Source organism: Pelodiscus sinensis, chromosome 7 (assembly GCF_049634645.1).
Source record: "Pelodiscus sinensis isolate JC-2024 chromosome 7, ASM4963464v1, whole genome shotgun sequence".
Lineage (NCBI taxonomy): Eukaryota > Metazoa > Chordata > Testudines > Trionychidae > Pelodiscus > Pelodiscus sinensis.
Genome location: NC_134717.1, coordinates 31,834,995 through 31,848,677, shown reverse-complemented (window position 1 = coordinate 31,848,677; position 13,683 = coordinate 31,834,995). Strand labels below are relative to the sequence as shown.

At 46.2% G+C, this 13,683-nt stretch overlaps 1 protein-coding gene across 2 annotated transcripts in view; it reads left to right on the top strand.

Annotated features, from left to right (window-relative positions):
• The first annotated feature begins 317 nt into the window (after positions 1-317).
• ACVR1 (activin A receptor type 1) overlaps positions 318-13,683 on the top strand; it is a 114,809-nt gene continuing 101,443 nt past the window's right edge. Inside the window, exon 1 of one of the 2 annotated variants that reach the window (XM_075933431.1) lies at positions 318-630. In XM_075933431.1, the coding sequence (XP_075789546.1) occupies positions 623-630 (8 nt within the window). In that variant the 5' untranslated portion in view covers positions 318-622. Of the gene's footprint in view, positions 631-782; positions 969-13,683 lie in introns of those variants that run through there. The other variant, XM_075933432.1, reaches the window with a different exon arrangement.

Here is a 13,683-nt window from a genome sequence, read left to right as displayed (position 1 = left end):
GTGACCAAAGTCCATCCTAAAATGGCTCAGAAATGGAAGGCGGCTGAAGAGAACAGCCCCACCCCCCCTATTGCTTTGAAGTCAGTCTCGCTCGGTGCCTGGCCCAACCCGCCCGGCTGCTCGGGCTCGCCAGGGGCACTCTATGCCAGACGGCAGCGCCACCGGCTGCGGCGGCCTGAGTGAAACGCAATCCACATCCGCCTGGCGCGTCTGCCCTGCGGCTGGCGGCTCCCTCACGCGGGGCCCGGGGGCCGCGAACGTGGCCTGCAGGGGGCGCGGCGGGGCGGCGCGCTGGGCCGGTGCCGGGAGGAAATGATGCTCCTGGTGCCTGGTTATTAATTACAGCGCCGGGCGCCCATTGGCAGAGCGCGGCGCAGCCACTTCCTCCTGCCGCATCCCGGCCCCTCCTGCCGCCGCCGGAAAATTTGGCTCCGGCGTCTCGTTCCCTGCCAGCTCCCGCCCCTTGTCCGCCGCCGCGCCGGGCTGGGGGGATGCGGCTGGGCTGAGCCGAGGGGAAGCGCCGTGATTAGAGCGCAGCGACGTGCAGCCGCCGCCGCCACCCCATGGGGAGGGCAGCCCGCCTCTAGCGCCCGGCGCCGCCGCCGCCTCCCGCTGCGCTGCTATGAGACGGTGAGTGGCCTTGCCGGCCCGGCTGTGGCGGGCGGCCCGGGCCGGGGGGACGCGCTGCCGGCAGTGGGGCCCGAGCCGCTTGGGAAGGGCCGGGTCCGGGCGGGCGGCTCGCTGCCTCCCTCGGGCTGGGGGCGCCTTCAGGGGCGCGGGCAGCCAAACCCCGGCGCCTGCCCGCAGCGGCCAACCGGCCTCCCCCGGGTGTCTCCCTCCGCCGGGGGCCTTGGGCCCCCAGTGCACGAGAGGCGGTGACCTCCCCTGCGCGCCCTGCCTCGCTAGCTGCCGTGTGGCCAGCTTCGAAGGCAGGAATGCGGCGGGAGTCGTCTTCTGGTTCCCCCAAGGTAAATGTGGTTTCAGATGTTGCACGTCACTTTGCCAAGTTTAAACCCTTCCCTCCACGCTGTAACCACAATGGTTGGGGGGGGAAATGCTTGGGAATCTCACACGCGAAAATGGGGGAAGGAAGAGGGCGGTGGGCTGGCTGGGTGGATGAATGCTGCTTTTAAATGGACGACTTGCTATTTTCGGTTCGCCTCTGGGTTCTTCTGTCACTGCTTTCAGCACAAAAACATTTTGTAGACAGGCTAGAGTTCTCACTAGTTCCAAGTTCCTTTTGTAATGTAGAAAGGATTGGTGAACAAGGCTGACACTTTCCTGTTGTTTCAGTCGCCTCATGCTGATTGATAAACATGACAATGAGTAACACACACAAAACGTTGGTAATTTAGTCCTTTGAAGAATGCAGCTATTTAGTGGGGTCTGGTTTCCCATTAAGTCTCTTTCCTGTAAGCAATATTAAAAGTCTGTAAGCAGAGTTTTAATGCATCACCTGAGCCCAAAATAGAACTTGTTGCTTTTCTGTAAGCTTTGTAAATATTTATAAAGTATTTATCAAACATGCCTTAAACTATCTCTCCAAAACATAGTCCACGTGATACGAAGTTGTCCTTGTCACTTGCTCATTGAGTAATCAAGGATCCCTTTCCTAATGCATTGAAGTCATATAGGACAACTTGAAAATGGTTGACCTATGTGATTTCATGGTGTGGAAAAAAACCCTCTGACATAAATAGATATTACCAGGACTCCTGTATTGTGTGTTGATAACTGCAAATATCACAGTTCAGAAATGTAGAACGTGGCCTTCTAAGCATTCCATGCAGGCTGTAGGAAATGGTTACTAGTTTGAAAGAGACCAGGAAGCAAGCGCTTTTGTGTTACTCTGGTCAGCTCTGTGAGACAAGGCTGACTGCTGTTCCTCAAGAGCAATCCCATTAGCCTGATGAAGAATGGTATTAACACAGTCTGTGGATTCTTGTCTGGTCTAGAACTCAGCCTTGAGAAAATAATCTTCCATTTATCTTTTTCCTTCTCCCCCAAGACCTCAATTAAGAAAGTTGTGAAGAAATGGGTATTGAGGAAGGAAAATGTCTCAGTTGTTGAGAATGTGAACAATTCTCTTACTCAGGGGAAAGAAAACCTTAAAAGGAAAAATTAAACTACATTTTTGAGTATTAATTTTAAGGATAACTTCTCTAGCCTTATCCTATGGATAGGTATAATAGCAAACAGCCTTTTATTTTGCTAATTGGCTCGATTTAGAGTTTCCAGATTTGGGGGGGGGGGGGAGAAGAGGGAAAGCTCTTGCTAATAACTCAGTCTCAATGACTGCTTTCTGAAGAGAATAATACTAGATACCAAATTCCACTCTATTCATCTGTTACAGTGCTTGTTAGTGTTTATATACAAACAACCATGTGCCTGAGTCATTGACTGTAGAACAAATGTTCTGGACTATATACAATGCAATCTTCCTGGGTGATGTTTAAAATGGTTACATTTCCTATTTCTTGATATGAGAGAGAAGACACACTGGCTTCCAGTGTGGCAGATGCCATTGAAAATAACAAGCCAAAAATAATGTGTGCATTTGAATCTCTTAAGTCCATTTTATTCATTAATGATTTGATGGTGCAATGCATTTATGGATGATTAAATCAAACAACTGTTTATGTAGGTGAGAATGGGCTCATCTATACATCAACCTAAAGATTTTAACTACACTTTGTAAACATTGGGGCATAAGCATGTTGTTAGCCTTTCCAGTAATGTAATTTATAGCAATGCCTTGTTGAGGTAAAAAATTAGTGGCCCCCACTGTTAACCATTCACATCCCTATTTTATAGTAAACTGGAAGAATGACTCACTTTCCTTTGACTTCATACCCTGCTTACACCTATTGAAGATTGTGGGCATGTACAGCTATCACCTGAGGGCATAATTTGTCTTAAAGGAACTTTTGTTATTGGTGGTGATATAGGAGAGAGCCTGGAATCTGAATGTCTAAGTTTGAAGGGTTGTTAGCTGTAAGTGAATTTTTCCATCAAGTGAACATTCTCAAAATGGAGTAACTGAGATTTCCAGGTAGAACCATGTTTTTGAATCTACAGACATTATCTGTTTTTGTATGACAAGCACTGAGACACTTCTGTGGTCCCCAATCTTCTACTTAGGAAAAAATCCTGTTAATGAAAAGGATGAAGCAAATGAAATAATTTGTTTATGGTCAATGATGTATTTAGATGTCTCTTCAGTTTTCCTTTCTGTGTCCTATAGCCTTGAATTATCCCCTATGCTGCTTACCCATGGCAACCATAGTGACCACATCAAGTATTTTATAAATGCCCTCCAAGATCTATCTGTAAAGGTGTAATGTTTGAGAATAATGTTCTTCCAAAGAAGAGTATGAATTTGAAGGTAGGAGGAAAGGTAAGCACTCAAAAGAAGCAGCTGGCAAATGCATTGCTGCTTCCTTTGATGGGTCTACTTATTTTGGACATCGTGTGTGTGTGTGTGTGTGTGTGTGTGTGTGTGTGTGTGTGTGTGTGTGGTTTTTCCAATACAAAAGTATTCTTTAAAAACAAAAACAAACTCACTACAGATTAACTGTGGTGTGTTCCATACTGTAAGTAACTTGCCCATCCCCCTGAATGTACAGTTAGTATGAAAATTTTTTTGTCTGTATTATAAGTAACATTGTGAAGGGCCCTTGGCATGCCATATATTTTGGGACTTGTCTGTTGACCCAGATGGCCCAAGATTTATTCATAGTTCTTGCTTCTAGTCCTTCCCAGCTATTCATACACCTTTTTTGCAACCTAAGGACAGTGATCATTTCTCCTCTGTCTCCATTTTAGGATACACTTCCAAGATATACTGTACATACTGCAGTGACTAAGATCATTTCTACAACCATTTCACTTTATACATCATCTGCCTTTGTGATGACTTGTAGTCTGTCCAAAAATATAGAAGGTGGGGCTATGGTGTGGTGTTTTGTTTTGTTTCTCTTAAACCCTGCAGGAAGGGCACCATTTCTCTGTTAATTATAATTCATGTAAATATAACACATTTCAAATTTGGAAGCAGAGAAATAGAAATCCTGTTTGGATATTATTGATAGTAGCAGTACCAGTCGCTGTCAGTTGTATCAGCTGCTCTACTTTACAGACAGCTCTATTGGCAGACTCTTTCTATTTTCATCCAGTGCTTTTATAAGTAGGTCTGACAGAAATTGGGTTTTTATTTTTTATTATTATTTTGATGGCTAATGTTGTTTAAGTGTCCTTATAGCTTTTATCAGTTTAAATCTTCAGTTACCCTAATTTTGGTTCTTTGGCTTAAGTTTTTATTGAGTTGACTTCCCACAATTTCCAAAATTTATGAAGGGGAATGGTGGTCAGACAACTATTTAATGGTGCTAGACACTACACTACAGCTACACTAGAGGGTTTTGCTGGCAGAGTATGCTAATGAAGTGCTTGTTAGCATTTGTCATGCTGTCATTAACTTATTCTCTGTCTGAGGCTTTTTGTGCAAGAGGTTTTTGCGCAAAACCAAGCCATGTAGACGGATCCGTTTTGAGCAAAACGGATCAGTCTGTGCTGCTTGTTTTTGCACGAAAACCTCTTGTGCCAAAAGCCTCAGGCAGAGAATACACTAATGACAGTGACAAATGCTAATGAGTGCTTCATTAGCATGCTATCTACTAGCAAAACCCTGTAGTGTATATGTAGCCCGAGACTCTAAGCTTATAATGGTTAAAACAGGTTGTCAACATCATATGCCAAACTACATGAAATAAATAGCCTAAAATCACATGTTCTTGAGCACCCCTCCCCCCCTCCCCGTTTTGTCTGTCTAAACTTCAATTGTAATTGTGGGAATACTTTTTCATTGTGTGTGCTGAAATAGAGACATACTGACATTGATAAGTTTGATTCTACAGGTTGTACCTCCCTAGACCGGGACTTCTAATCTGGCAACATCTGCGGTCCTGTTCCTAGACATATTTACATGAATTATAATTAACAGAGAAATGGTGCCCTTCCTGCATAAGGAGCCCCACAGCAGTGGATTTGGCCAGTACGGGGAGCTCAGGTGGCACAGCCAGGAGCGTGGTCAGGGCTTAGGCAGCACTGGATGTTCTATTGGTATGGCTAGGAGCACTGTGGCAGGGGTTCAGGTGGGTACAGCTGGGAGTCCCAGAGTTGAGGGGTCCAGCCAGGGCTGGCAGCACAGCTGGCTGAAGGTAGTGGGGGCCAGCTGGGGCCAGAAGCAGAGTTGGTGGGTGTCCAGGAGGCTGGTGACCAGGGACCTCCCTTGGTCTGGCAAATGTCCTTGTTTGGGACTGGCCAGGTCCCAAGGGCACTGGACCACAGTGGTCAAGCCTGTAAAAAGCCTATTTATTAGCTACATTAATCTTCCTAACTTTACTTGCATGAGGGGAATGAATGTAACCATGCTATTCCCTTCATTTATTGTAAGGAATATGGAAGCATATGGGTTGCTTTATCTTTGCAAGTCAATCATGTTAGCTTGTGTTTACTTGGTATATAGAATGTTGTAGTCACACTCATTACTTAAAAAGGGTTTTGTAACTGTTCAAATGATGCCCACAGAATTTCAGTCTGTGTCCCTGCAGACCTTCTTGGGAGCTTTTTTTCAGCTATATTTCCTGAATCTCGTTACTTAAACTTCCATGTTCACAAACTGGAAGAATGTGGGGTGGGGTTTTTTTGTATTCTCAACTATAACTTTTGATGACTGTTTATACTTATGTCCAGCCTGACATGTCAACCTGGTTGAGATCTATTTTTTTCCCCATGTTGTTGATGCATCCAAGTAAGGTACCCAGGAAACTGAGGAAGTAGAGATTTGCTCATTCTTAGCAGTTGAGAAGCTCTTGGGGAGAAGTGATAGAAAACCCTCTTCTCCCCTACAGCAGGGAAAGTGGCACAGTAGAGTGGAACTTACATTTTATGTGGAGTTGATGTAGGGGGAAATCCCTTAGATTTGTTCCCTTTTCTAACAACTTAACCTTACAAGTGGGGTTCCTGTAACCTGTGTTTGTACATCTACATCTGTCTAAAAAGTAAGTGGGTGTGTTGTGGAGTGCAGCTCTTTCAAGAGCTAGCTGAGTTGTGGCAAAAGCCAGGTGAGAGCCAGATTGCAATAGGGTAGAACCTGTAAATTTTTAAGGTACTTTCACCAGTGGGTAAAAACATAGTTTATTTCTATCTGTGTAGCAAGAAAGAGCTGTGTCTTTACTCAACTTTAGGGGGTGGGTGGGAGTGGATCCTTAGACCATGCTTAATCTGGGATCCGTCCTGCTAGCCCTTAGGTATAATGATCATTAGTGGGATTCTACAAGGCTCTTTGTATTACAAGTCCTTAGTGCTGTGGTCACCAACAGGTCAATCGCGATCTACTGGTCGATCGCGAGGCCTCGACCAGTCGCTCGCGAGGCGTCCTGTCTGCCCACCCCCATTTCCCTCCCACCCCCGAGAAGCCCCACTACTTACCTCAAGTGAAAATGGAGGTAGTGTCAGCTTCCTGGGGATGGACAGCAGTCCCGCAGCTTAGTGCCACTTCTGGCGGTTCGGGAAGTGTGCTAGCTGCTTTGCCCGGCGTACTGCGGGAGGGAGCATTGGCTCCCTGCAGTGCACGGGAGGAGTGAGTCAGCCCTGCGGGAGGCGCGCAGAGGGGGGGTTGGCCCCCTGGGCAGGCGCGCGTGCATGGGGTGTTCTGGGGTGGGGGGGGGGGAGAATCCTGGGAGGAGGGAGATGCAGGGGACTCTCTGCCTCCACTGGCACCCCATTCCCCAACCCCCACTCCCCAGCCACAGAACGTTGTCCCCACTCTCCTGTCCCCAGCTACTGAACGCTGTCCCTATTCCCGTCCCCACTCTCCGAACTCGGTCCCTACTGGCACCCTGTCCCCAGCTGCAGAAACCTGTCCCTACTGGCACTCTGTCCCCTGCTGCACAACCCTGTCCTCTGCCCTCTCCCCTGCCCCCAGCCTCATTATAATGTATAATTAAATGCTTCATTTTAGATTTAAATAGCATGAATAAAAAACAGACCATTTATTTCATAACTATAAACACGTGATTTTAATTTTATGTATTGCATAATTTAAAAATAAACTGTTTATCAGCATGTGTAAGTAAGGGCTTGGGGATAGCAAGTGATGGACAGGAGGAGAATAGAGAGGGTGGGGCTTCAAGGAAGGGGCGGGGTGGTAGATGGTCACCTGTTCTGAGATTTAAAAAGTGATCTTGGGTGTAAAAAGGTTGGAGACCACTGCCTTAGTGTGTAGCAAGGATTTTAATCTATGCTTCAGTCTTTTACATCTGTAAAATAGTGGTGATACTTCCCAGGCAAGTTGGAAGGTTTAATTTCCAAACACTTGTAAAGTGTTTTGGGATTCACAGATGGAAGGAGTTATGTAAGTGCAAAGTTTTGTTAAAGGATAATCAACTGAATATTGCATTCTAAGTACGATATTGCCCTGCAGTAGTTGCAACCTTTACATAATAACACTGAAAACAATATTTTCAAACACACACTGTGACTTAAGGAGGCCAAGTCCCACTTTCAGAAGTGACTAAATGTGTGTCTACACAATGGAGAGAGGAATTGTCACCAATTCTCAGATTAATTGACTTCGGTTTATGGAGTTCAGGGGGCAGGCCTAAAAATAGCATTGTCAGCTCTGGACACCTGGCAAGGGGAAATGATCTTGGAGCCTGGGTTTCAATCGGAACATCTATGGTGCTATTTTGATCCTGCAGCGTGCGCCCAAGTCAGTTGAGTCTGGCTCTGAGACTCAGTGCTCTGGGCTTTTCTTAGGACCCTAAAAGTATGTGTCTGCTGCATTAACTTTTAATGGGTGCTTTTGAAAGTGCTATCCTATCCTAGAACTGGTAGGGACCTTGAAAGGTCATTGAGTCCAGTCCCCTGCCTTCACAGCAGGACTAAGTACCACCCCTGACAAATTTTGCCCCAAATCCCTAAATGGCCTCCACAAGGATTGAGCTCACAACCCTGGGTTTACCAGGCCAATGCTCAAACCACTGAGCTATCCCTCCCCCCTAAAAGTAACCTACAGGTTCCTGGAGAAGGTGGGTATCAATCCCACTACCTCTCACATGCTAAGCAAGCCCTCTACCAGTTGACCTAATTCCCCTACACTTTTACTCCTCACTTCATTGGCTCCAAAAAAGATTCCCCATCCCTCCCTTAAATAAAGAAAACATTATTTAAAATGAAGTTTGATAAACAAACAGATTAAACATTTTAACTCATGTTAAATTTAAATTAAACCATACTCCCCAGCTGCAGCATTAGCAAAATGGCTCGAGTGTAATTAATGGTCCATTTCCATTAGCGACTGGTGATCCACAGAAAGAAGGTTTGCGTTAACTAAGATGATCCATAGGGGTGTATGGTGGAGAGAGCCCCCTCTTCCATGTCTCCCCTTTCCCCCCTCCCCTCCCCTCCAGTGCCCCTCAGGAGAGGGGCACAGCCCAGGGCAGGAGGGTTAAACCTTCGCATGCCACTTGGAAAAGGTTGTTGACCACTGATCTATGCTGTGGCACTACAATGGCATAGTTGCACTAGCTCCTATAATGTAGTCTGCCCCTGGGATTTATCTAGACTGGTGGTTCTCAGCCTGTGGCCCACATGACATACTCAGGGCCAGAGAGGTGGTACTGGATGCGTCCCTCATAAATATTGGATGCCACAACACGTTGTAGATCACACCTGCAGCCCACAGAGATAAATATCTTAAGAACCACGGGTCTAGATAGAAGGTAAACTAGGTACCACAGTGTCAACCACAACTTCATCTTGTACTTCTGCTTGGGATGACTGCAAATAGCTCAGCAGAATTTGCCTTGTCTATGCTAGCACAAAGTGATAGGTGACATTTTCTTATTTTCCCTGTCTAGGTAAACTAGTAATCAAATCTTGTGGTACACTGGGCACTACATTGCTATCATTCCTGTCCTGGCATATACAAGAGGATTTGAGACTAAGAGGGCAAGACTCAGGCCAGGTCTGCACAGAAATTAGTCAGGGGACTGAAAAATCTACACTCTGGAGGAGACAGTTAAATTGATCTAATACCTGGTGTCAGCTAGGAATGTTAAAATTAATCAACTATTGAACAGTCAATGGAATTTCCATCAACTACTTAATTACTTGATAAGGGCGCTTTTGCTTTGAAATGTACCGAGAATCCACCTGTTGTTGCTACATTTCAAAGGCAGAAATGCCCCAGGGAATTCTGCCTTGAAATGTACAAGAGCCCCAGTAGCTCCCAGGAGTCCTCCACTGGCCCTGGGCTTCATTCAGCATTTCAGTCTTTGAAATGCACAAAAGCCCCAGCAGGGAGTCTTGTACATTTCAATGGTGGAACACTGGCACTGTGCCCTCCCACACCAACACCCCCTTATCACACTGCCCCTCCCACGGAACTGGAGCAACTAGCTTTTAAGCCGGCTCCACCAGCACCCCCTGCCCTCTTGCTCTCCCCTTGCTTCCTCTTTCTAGTAGAGGCAGCAAGGAGGGGAGCAACTAGTTGAATAGTGTTGACTATCTGATAAACTTTTGCTTATTGGATAGTTGATTAGTTACTTACATCCCAGGTGTCAACAATGCTAAGTCAGTGGGAGGAAGTATCCTGTCAAAATAGCTACTGCCTGTTGGGGAGGTGTGGTTCTCTATCAATGGGAGAAAGTTGGGGTAGGTACCATCTTCAGTAGAGCAACTTCAGTGGCAATTGGAGCCAGCTGCCATGCCTGTCTGGAGTCAGGCACTTCTTGCTTTTGGCTGTGAACCGTTGCAGCTTGTCAGAAGGCAAACTGCAGAGAAGGTTCCAGGAGACAGGCAGATCAGGCACCTGTTTTAATTTGAACTCTAGTCTGTCTGGCAAGTATCCTGCAGCAAGTGAAGCAGGTGGGCAGCTGCTGCTGGCTGTACTAATGATCAGGTGACTCCTAATGGTTCTCTTTGAAGTCATGCAAGCTGCCAGTCCCCTGTTCCAGTAGGGGGAGGAGATTTCATTTATTTTAGCAGACCCTCAGTTTCACACTAAATATTGTCTGAACACTTGCTTAAGACAGACATATTGTTAACTGACAGAGGAGGCTTGGGTGTACTGATCTTCTAAGCCACTTCTCACTAGGGAAGCACCTAAAAATTGTCTCTGGCTTCCTTACTATTGTTCTTCATTCTCATGGAACAGGTCCTGAAGCTATATATGAGTTCCTTGTTGGTGTTTCCAGTTGCTCTGTCTGTGTTGCAGTGGGATCCTCTCTGCCATGTTGTGTAAGCTTGAATATAAAACATTCCAGTATTTGAAGTTCCACAAACCATAGCTTTGACCATTATTTTAAAGTCTTTGTTTTTAGTCTCAGGAATGGCTGATATATCTACCAGTCCATTCCTTGATATCAGTTACAGTAAATTTGGCAACATGTTACCTATCTCTACAATTTCAAATAGAAATAGAAATGGAAGGCAGAAGAGAGGAAAAGGTCCAAAATTGTATTGTTTTTGTGTGGGTGGGCTGAAACTACTGTATTTTTAGACTTATTTAAAAAGGTATGTAAACTAGTAGCTTAAAATATTGGGTGTTGATAGAATTTTCACTTATTGATAATTTTAACTGGCAGGTAAGACCAAGGTAACCAGCTAATGGCAATATTAGTTGGTAAATAAAATTTGCAAATGGAAAATGGGAGTAGATCAGGTACTTCCTGAAATGGTAGATTTTTAGTAGAATAAATTCTCCTCCTTACCCCACAACTGGTAGATTATATCATGTGTTAAGCTTTTGGGAAGGATTGATGAACAGCAGATACTCTCTGTATATTACTTAACTGTGTTGCGTTTTGAGAAGCTTCAGGTCTAACTGAACCCTCTCCTGTGTTTAAAACCTATCCAGTCTCTGGACTGTGCCTACGTAAATAAATGAAGTAAGAAGAAGCTTACAAAAGGATGTTCTAAGTAATAGAATAGGTGGTGGCTTGCTGGATGTATGTAGCATGTGATATCTTGGCCCCTTTGAATGGCAAATCTGCAATGACTTGAGTAAGATGAGAATTTTACCATATGGAATTTGCTTTTAAAAAAAAAAATTACTAGGGAATGGTGCCCCCTGCTTGCTACACTTAGCAATCCCCCTTTCTTGGGAGCCAGGCAGCTTCGGCTCTTTCCTGGCCATCCCGGGAAGGCCTGTCTGAGGTGTGGCAGCTCTGGCCTACCCCCTTCTCTCCCTCCCCCCGGCTGTTAGGCTGGGTTAGCTCCAGCTCTTCTCCGCCCTCCCCCCCCCCCCCATGGCCATTGTCAGGCAGGGATCTCCCTCTCCCTGCAACCTGTACGTCAATGTGATCCCTCTGCCTCCCTTTCCTACACTCACCATCCTCCCTAACCTGCCCCTCCCTACATTCCTACCTTTCCTTCATTCCTACACCCCATCCTTCCCTTATCCCCCCTGTACCCCCACACTACCCATCCCCCCCCCACTAACCCCCCCTTACTGCACTACCCATCCGCACATATATCCTATTCCCTTTGCTCCCTCCCTAGGCACACCCTGCCCCTACCATAAATTTATTGAGGTACATGCTCCACTCTCTCCCCTCCCCTCCCCTCCCCCCAGAAGCACCACCGGCATGGCAGCAGGCTGGGGGTGGAGCCCAGATGGAGCAGACACTGGGCCAGGAGCTCTCCCCTTTTACCCGGTAGAGCAACGGGGAACCGTGCAGCTTTTGGCCCCTTTCCCCCAGCAACAGGGAGGTGGAAGGATGAAAACTTCCTGTGGGATGCAGAGAGACACAGGGTGTCACTTCTGTGGTCCCCAGGAAAAATTTTCTTCAAAATTACGTTGTGTGTGTGTGTGTGTGTGTGTGTGTGTGGTTTTTGTTTATATGAAAAAGCAAAGGACTGCTGGTACTAGGGTTGTGTTTTTTCTTTTCTTTTAAATACCAACAAAAATTTGTTGCTGGGGGGGGGGGGGGGAGAAGGGGAGGGATTTGGGAGGTTGGGACCAAAATGCAGTCGTGACCCCTTTAATTGCTGCGTGTCCCAAGCAGGCTTCTTTTGGGTGCCGAGCCGGGCATGAGAAAAGCAGAAAAACTTCCTTAATTAGAAAATGCCAGCACGGCACAAGTTCCCACAGGGCCAACTGGGGCCTGTGCCAGGGTAAAGTGGTGCATTGCAAGTGCTTCCCAAAAAAGGTCCCAGTACACTGTACCGGTACGTACCGTCACACAAATCATTTGTTTTTCTCTTTACGTGAGCATTAATCTATGTTCTTCACTACAAAAGCTGCTGTGGATGGCTTGATGTAGGGCCCCCCACATCACTAAACAAGTTTGGATTGTGTGGGGAAGGGACAGCTCTCAGAATGTAGCTTATCAATAGGCCTTGTCTCCACTGAGAAAAGGTGTAATTTATTTAAGTTTTTTGTTTTAAAGCACCTGACTTTGTGAAGTCAAACATGCATGTCGAACTGTGTGCAAGAGTTCAATGCAGTGCATCCCCAGCAGGGTGGATACTGTCAACTTCAGCAGTTCACTGTAGGTAGTTATCCCACAGTTCTTGTGGCCTCTTTGCATTCTGGGTTATGCTCTTAATGGGACCAAACTGGGCGGCGGGTGGTTCTGGGTTCATGTTGTCAGTGTCCCATAATGCACTCATCTCTTTCCCCATTGCTTGAAATCAATGGCCAATGATCTTCTTGCACCATTTCCCGCCCCTCCCCCTGGGTATCCATGCAGCAGCCATAACAGCATAAGCATGCAACTCCACATGGAACCTGTTCAGCAGTGAAGTTCTGTGGCAGTCATAGTAAACATCTTGGGCCTTATGCTGCAGTATGTCTAGAGCCTATCCTGTCTACTGGAATGAGGAAGAATCTCAAGAGTCAGTTCATGGGCCCCATCGGTGAAGCACTTGAGATAAGCAACTGGCGGATGCTGGTGGCAGTTGATCCTATTGACACAGAGGAATGCCAGTTCTGGTGGTGAGAGACAAGCACAGGCTGGTGGAATCACATGGTTATACAGCTATGGGACTATCGGCAGCGACTGCAATACTTTTGCATGTGTAAGGCCGCTTTCTTGGAAGTTTGTGAATTGCTTTCCCCCATCCTGAAGCGCCAAAATGAGACTTGTTCTGACAGCAGAGAAATGAGTTACAGTAGTCTTTTAAAAGCTTGCAACACCAGATAGCTACTGATCAGTTTGGAGTGGGTAAATCTACTGTGGGGGCTGCTGTGCCCTAAGAAGTCAAGGCAATCAATACCTTCTACAACATGGGAAGGTCAGGAAGGTGCATGCTGCATGCATCTTTAGGAACTCCGGTTTCTTCAGAAAGCTGCGAAGTGGAACGTTTCTTCTCCGACCAGAAAATTAACATCCGAGGCATTGAAAATGTCAGTAGTGATCCTTGGAGATCTACTCTGCCCCTTGTTCCTATGGCTCATGAAGCTGTACACAGGAAGCCTGGACTGCAGTAAGGAGTAGTTCAGCTATAGGCTGAGCAAGTGCAGAATAGTAGTTGAATGAGCTTTTGGATGTTAAAGGGAAGGTTTCAGTCTGATTAGATTAGACCTTGGAAAAAGAAACACTTCCATTGTTGTGGCAGCCTGCAGTATGCTTCAATAATATGTGACAAGAAGAGAGGAAAATTTTATGCCAG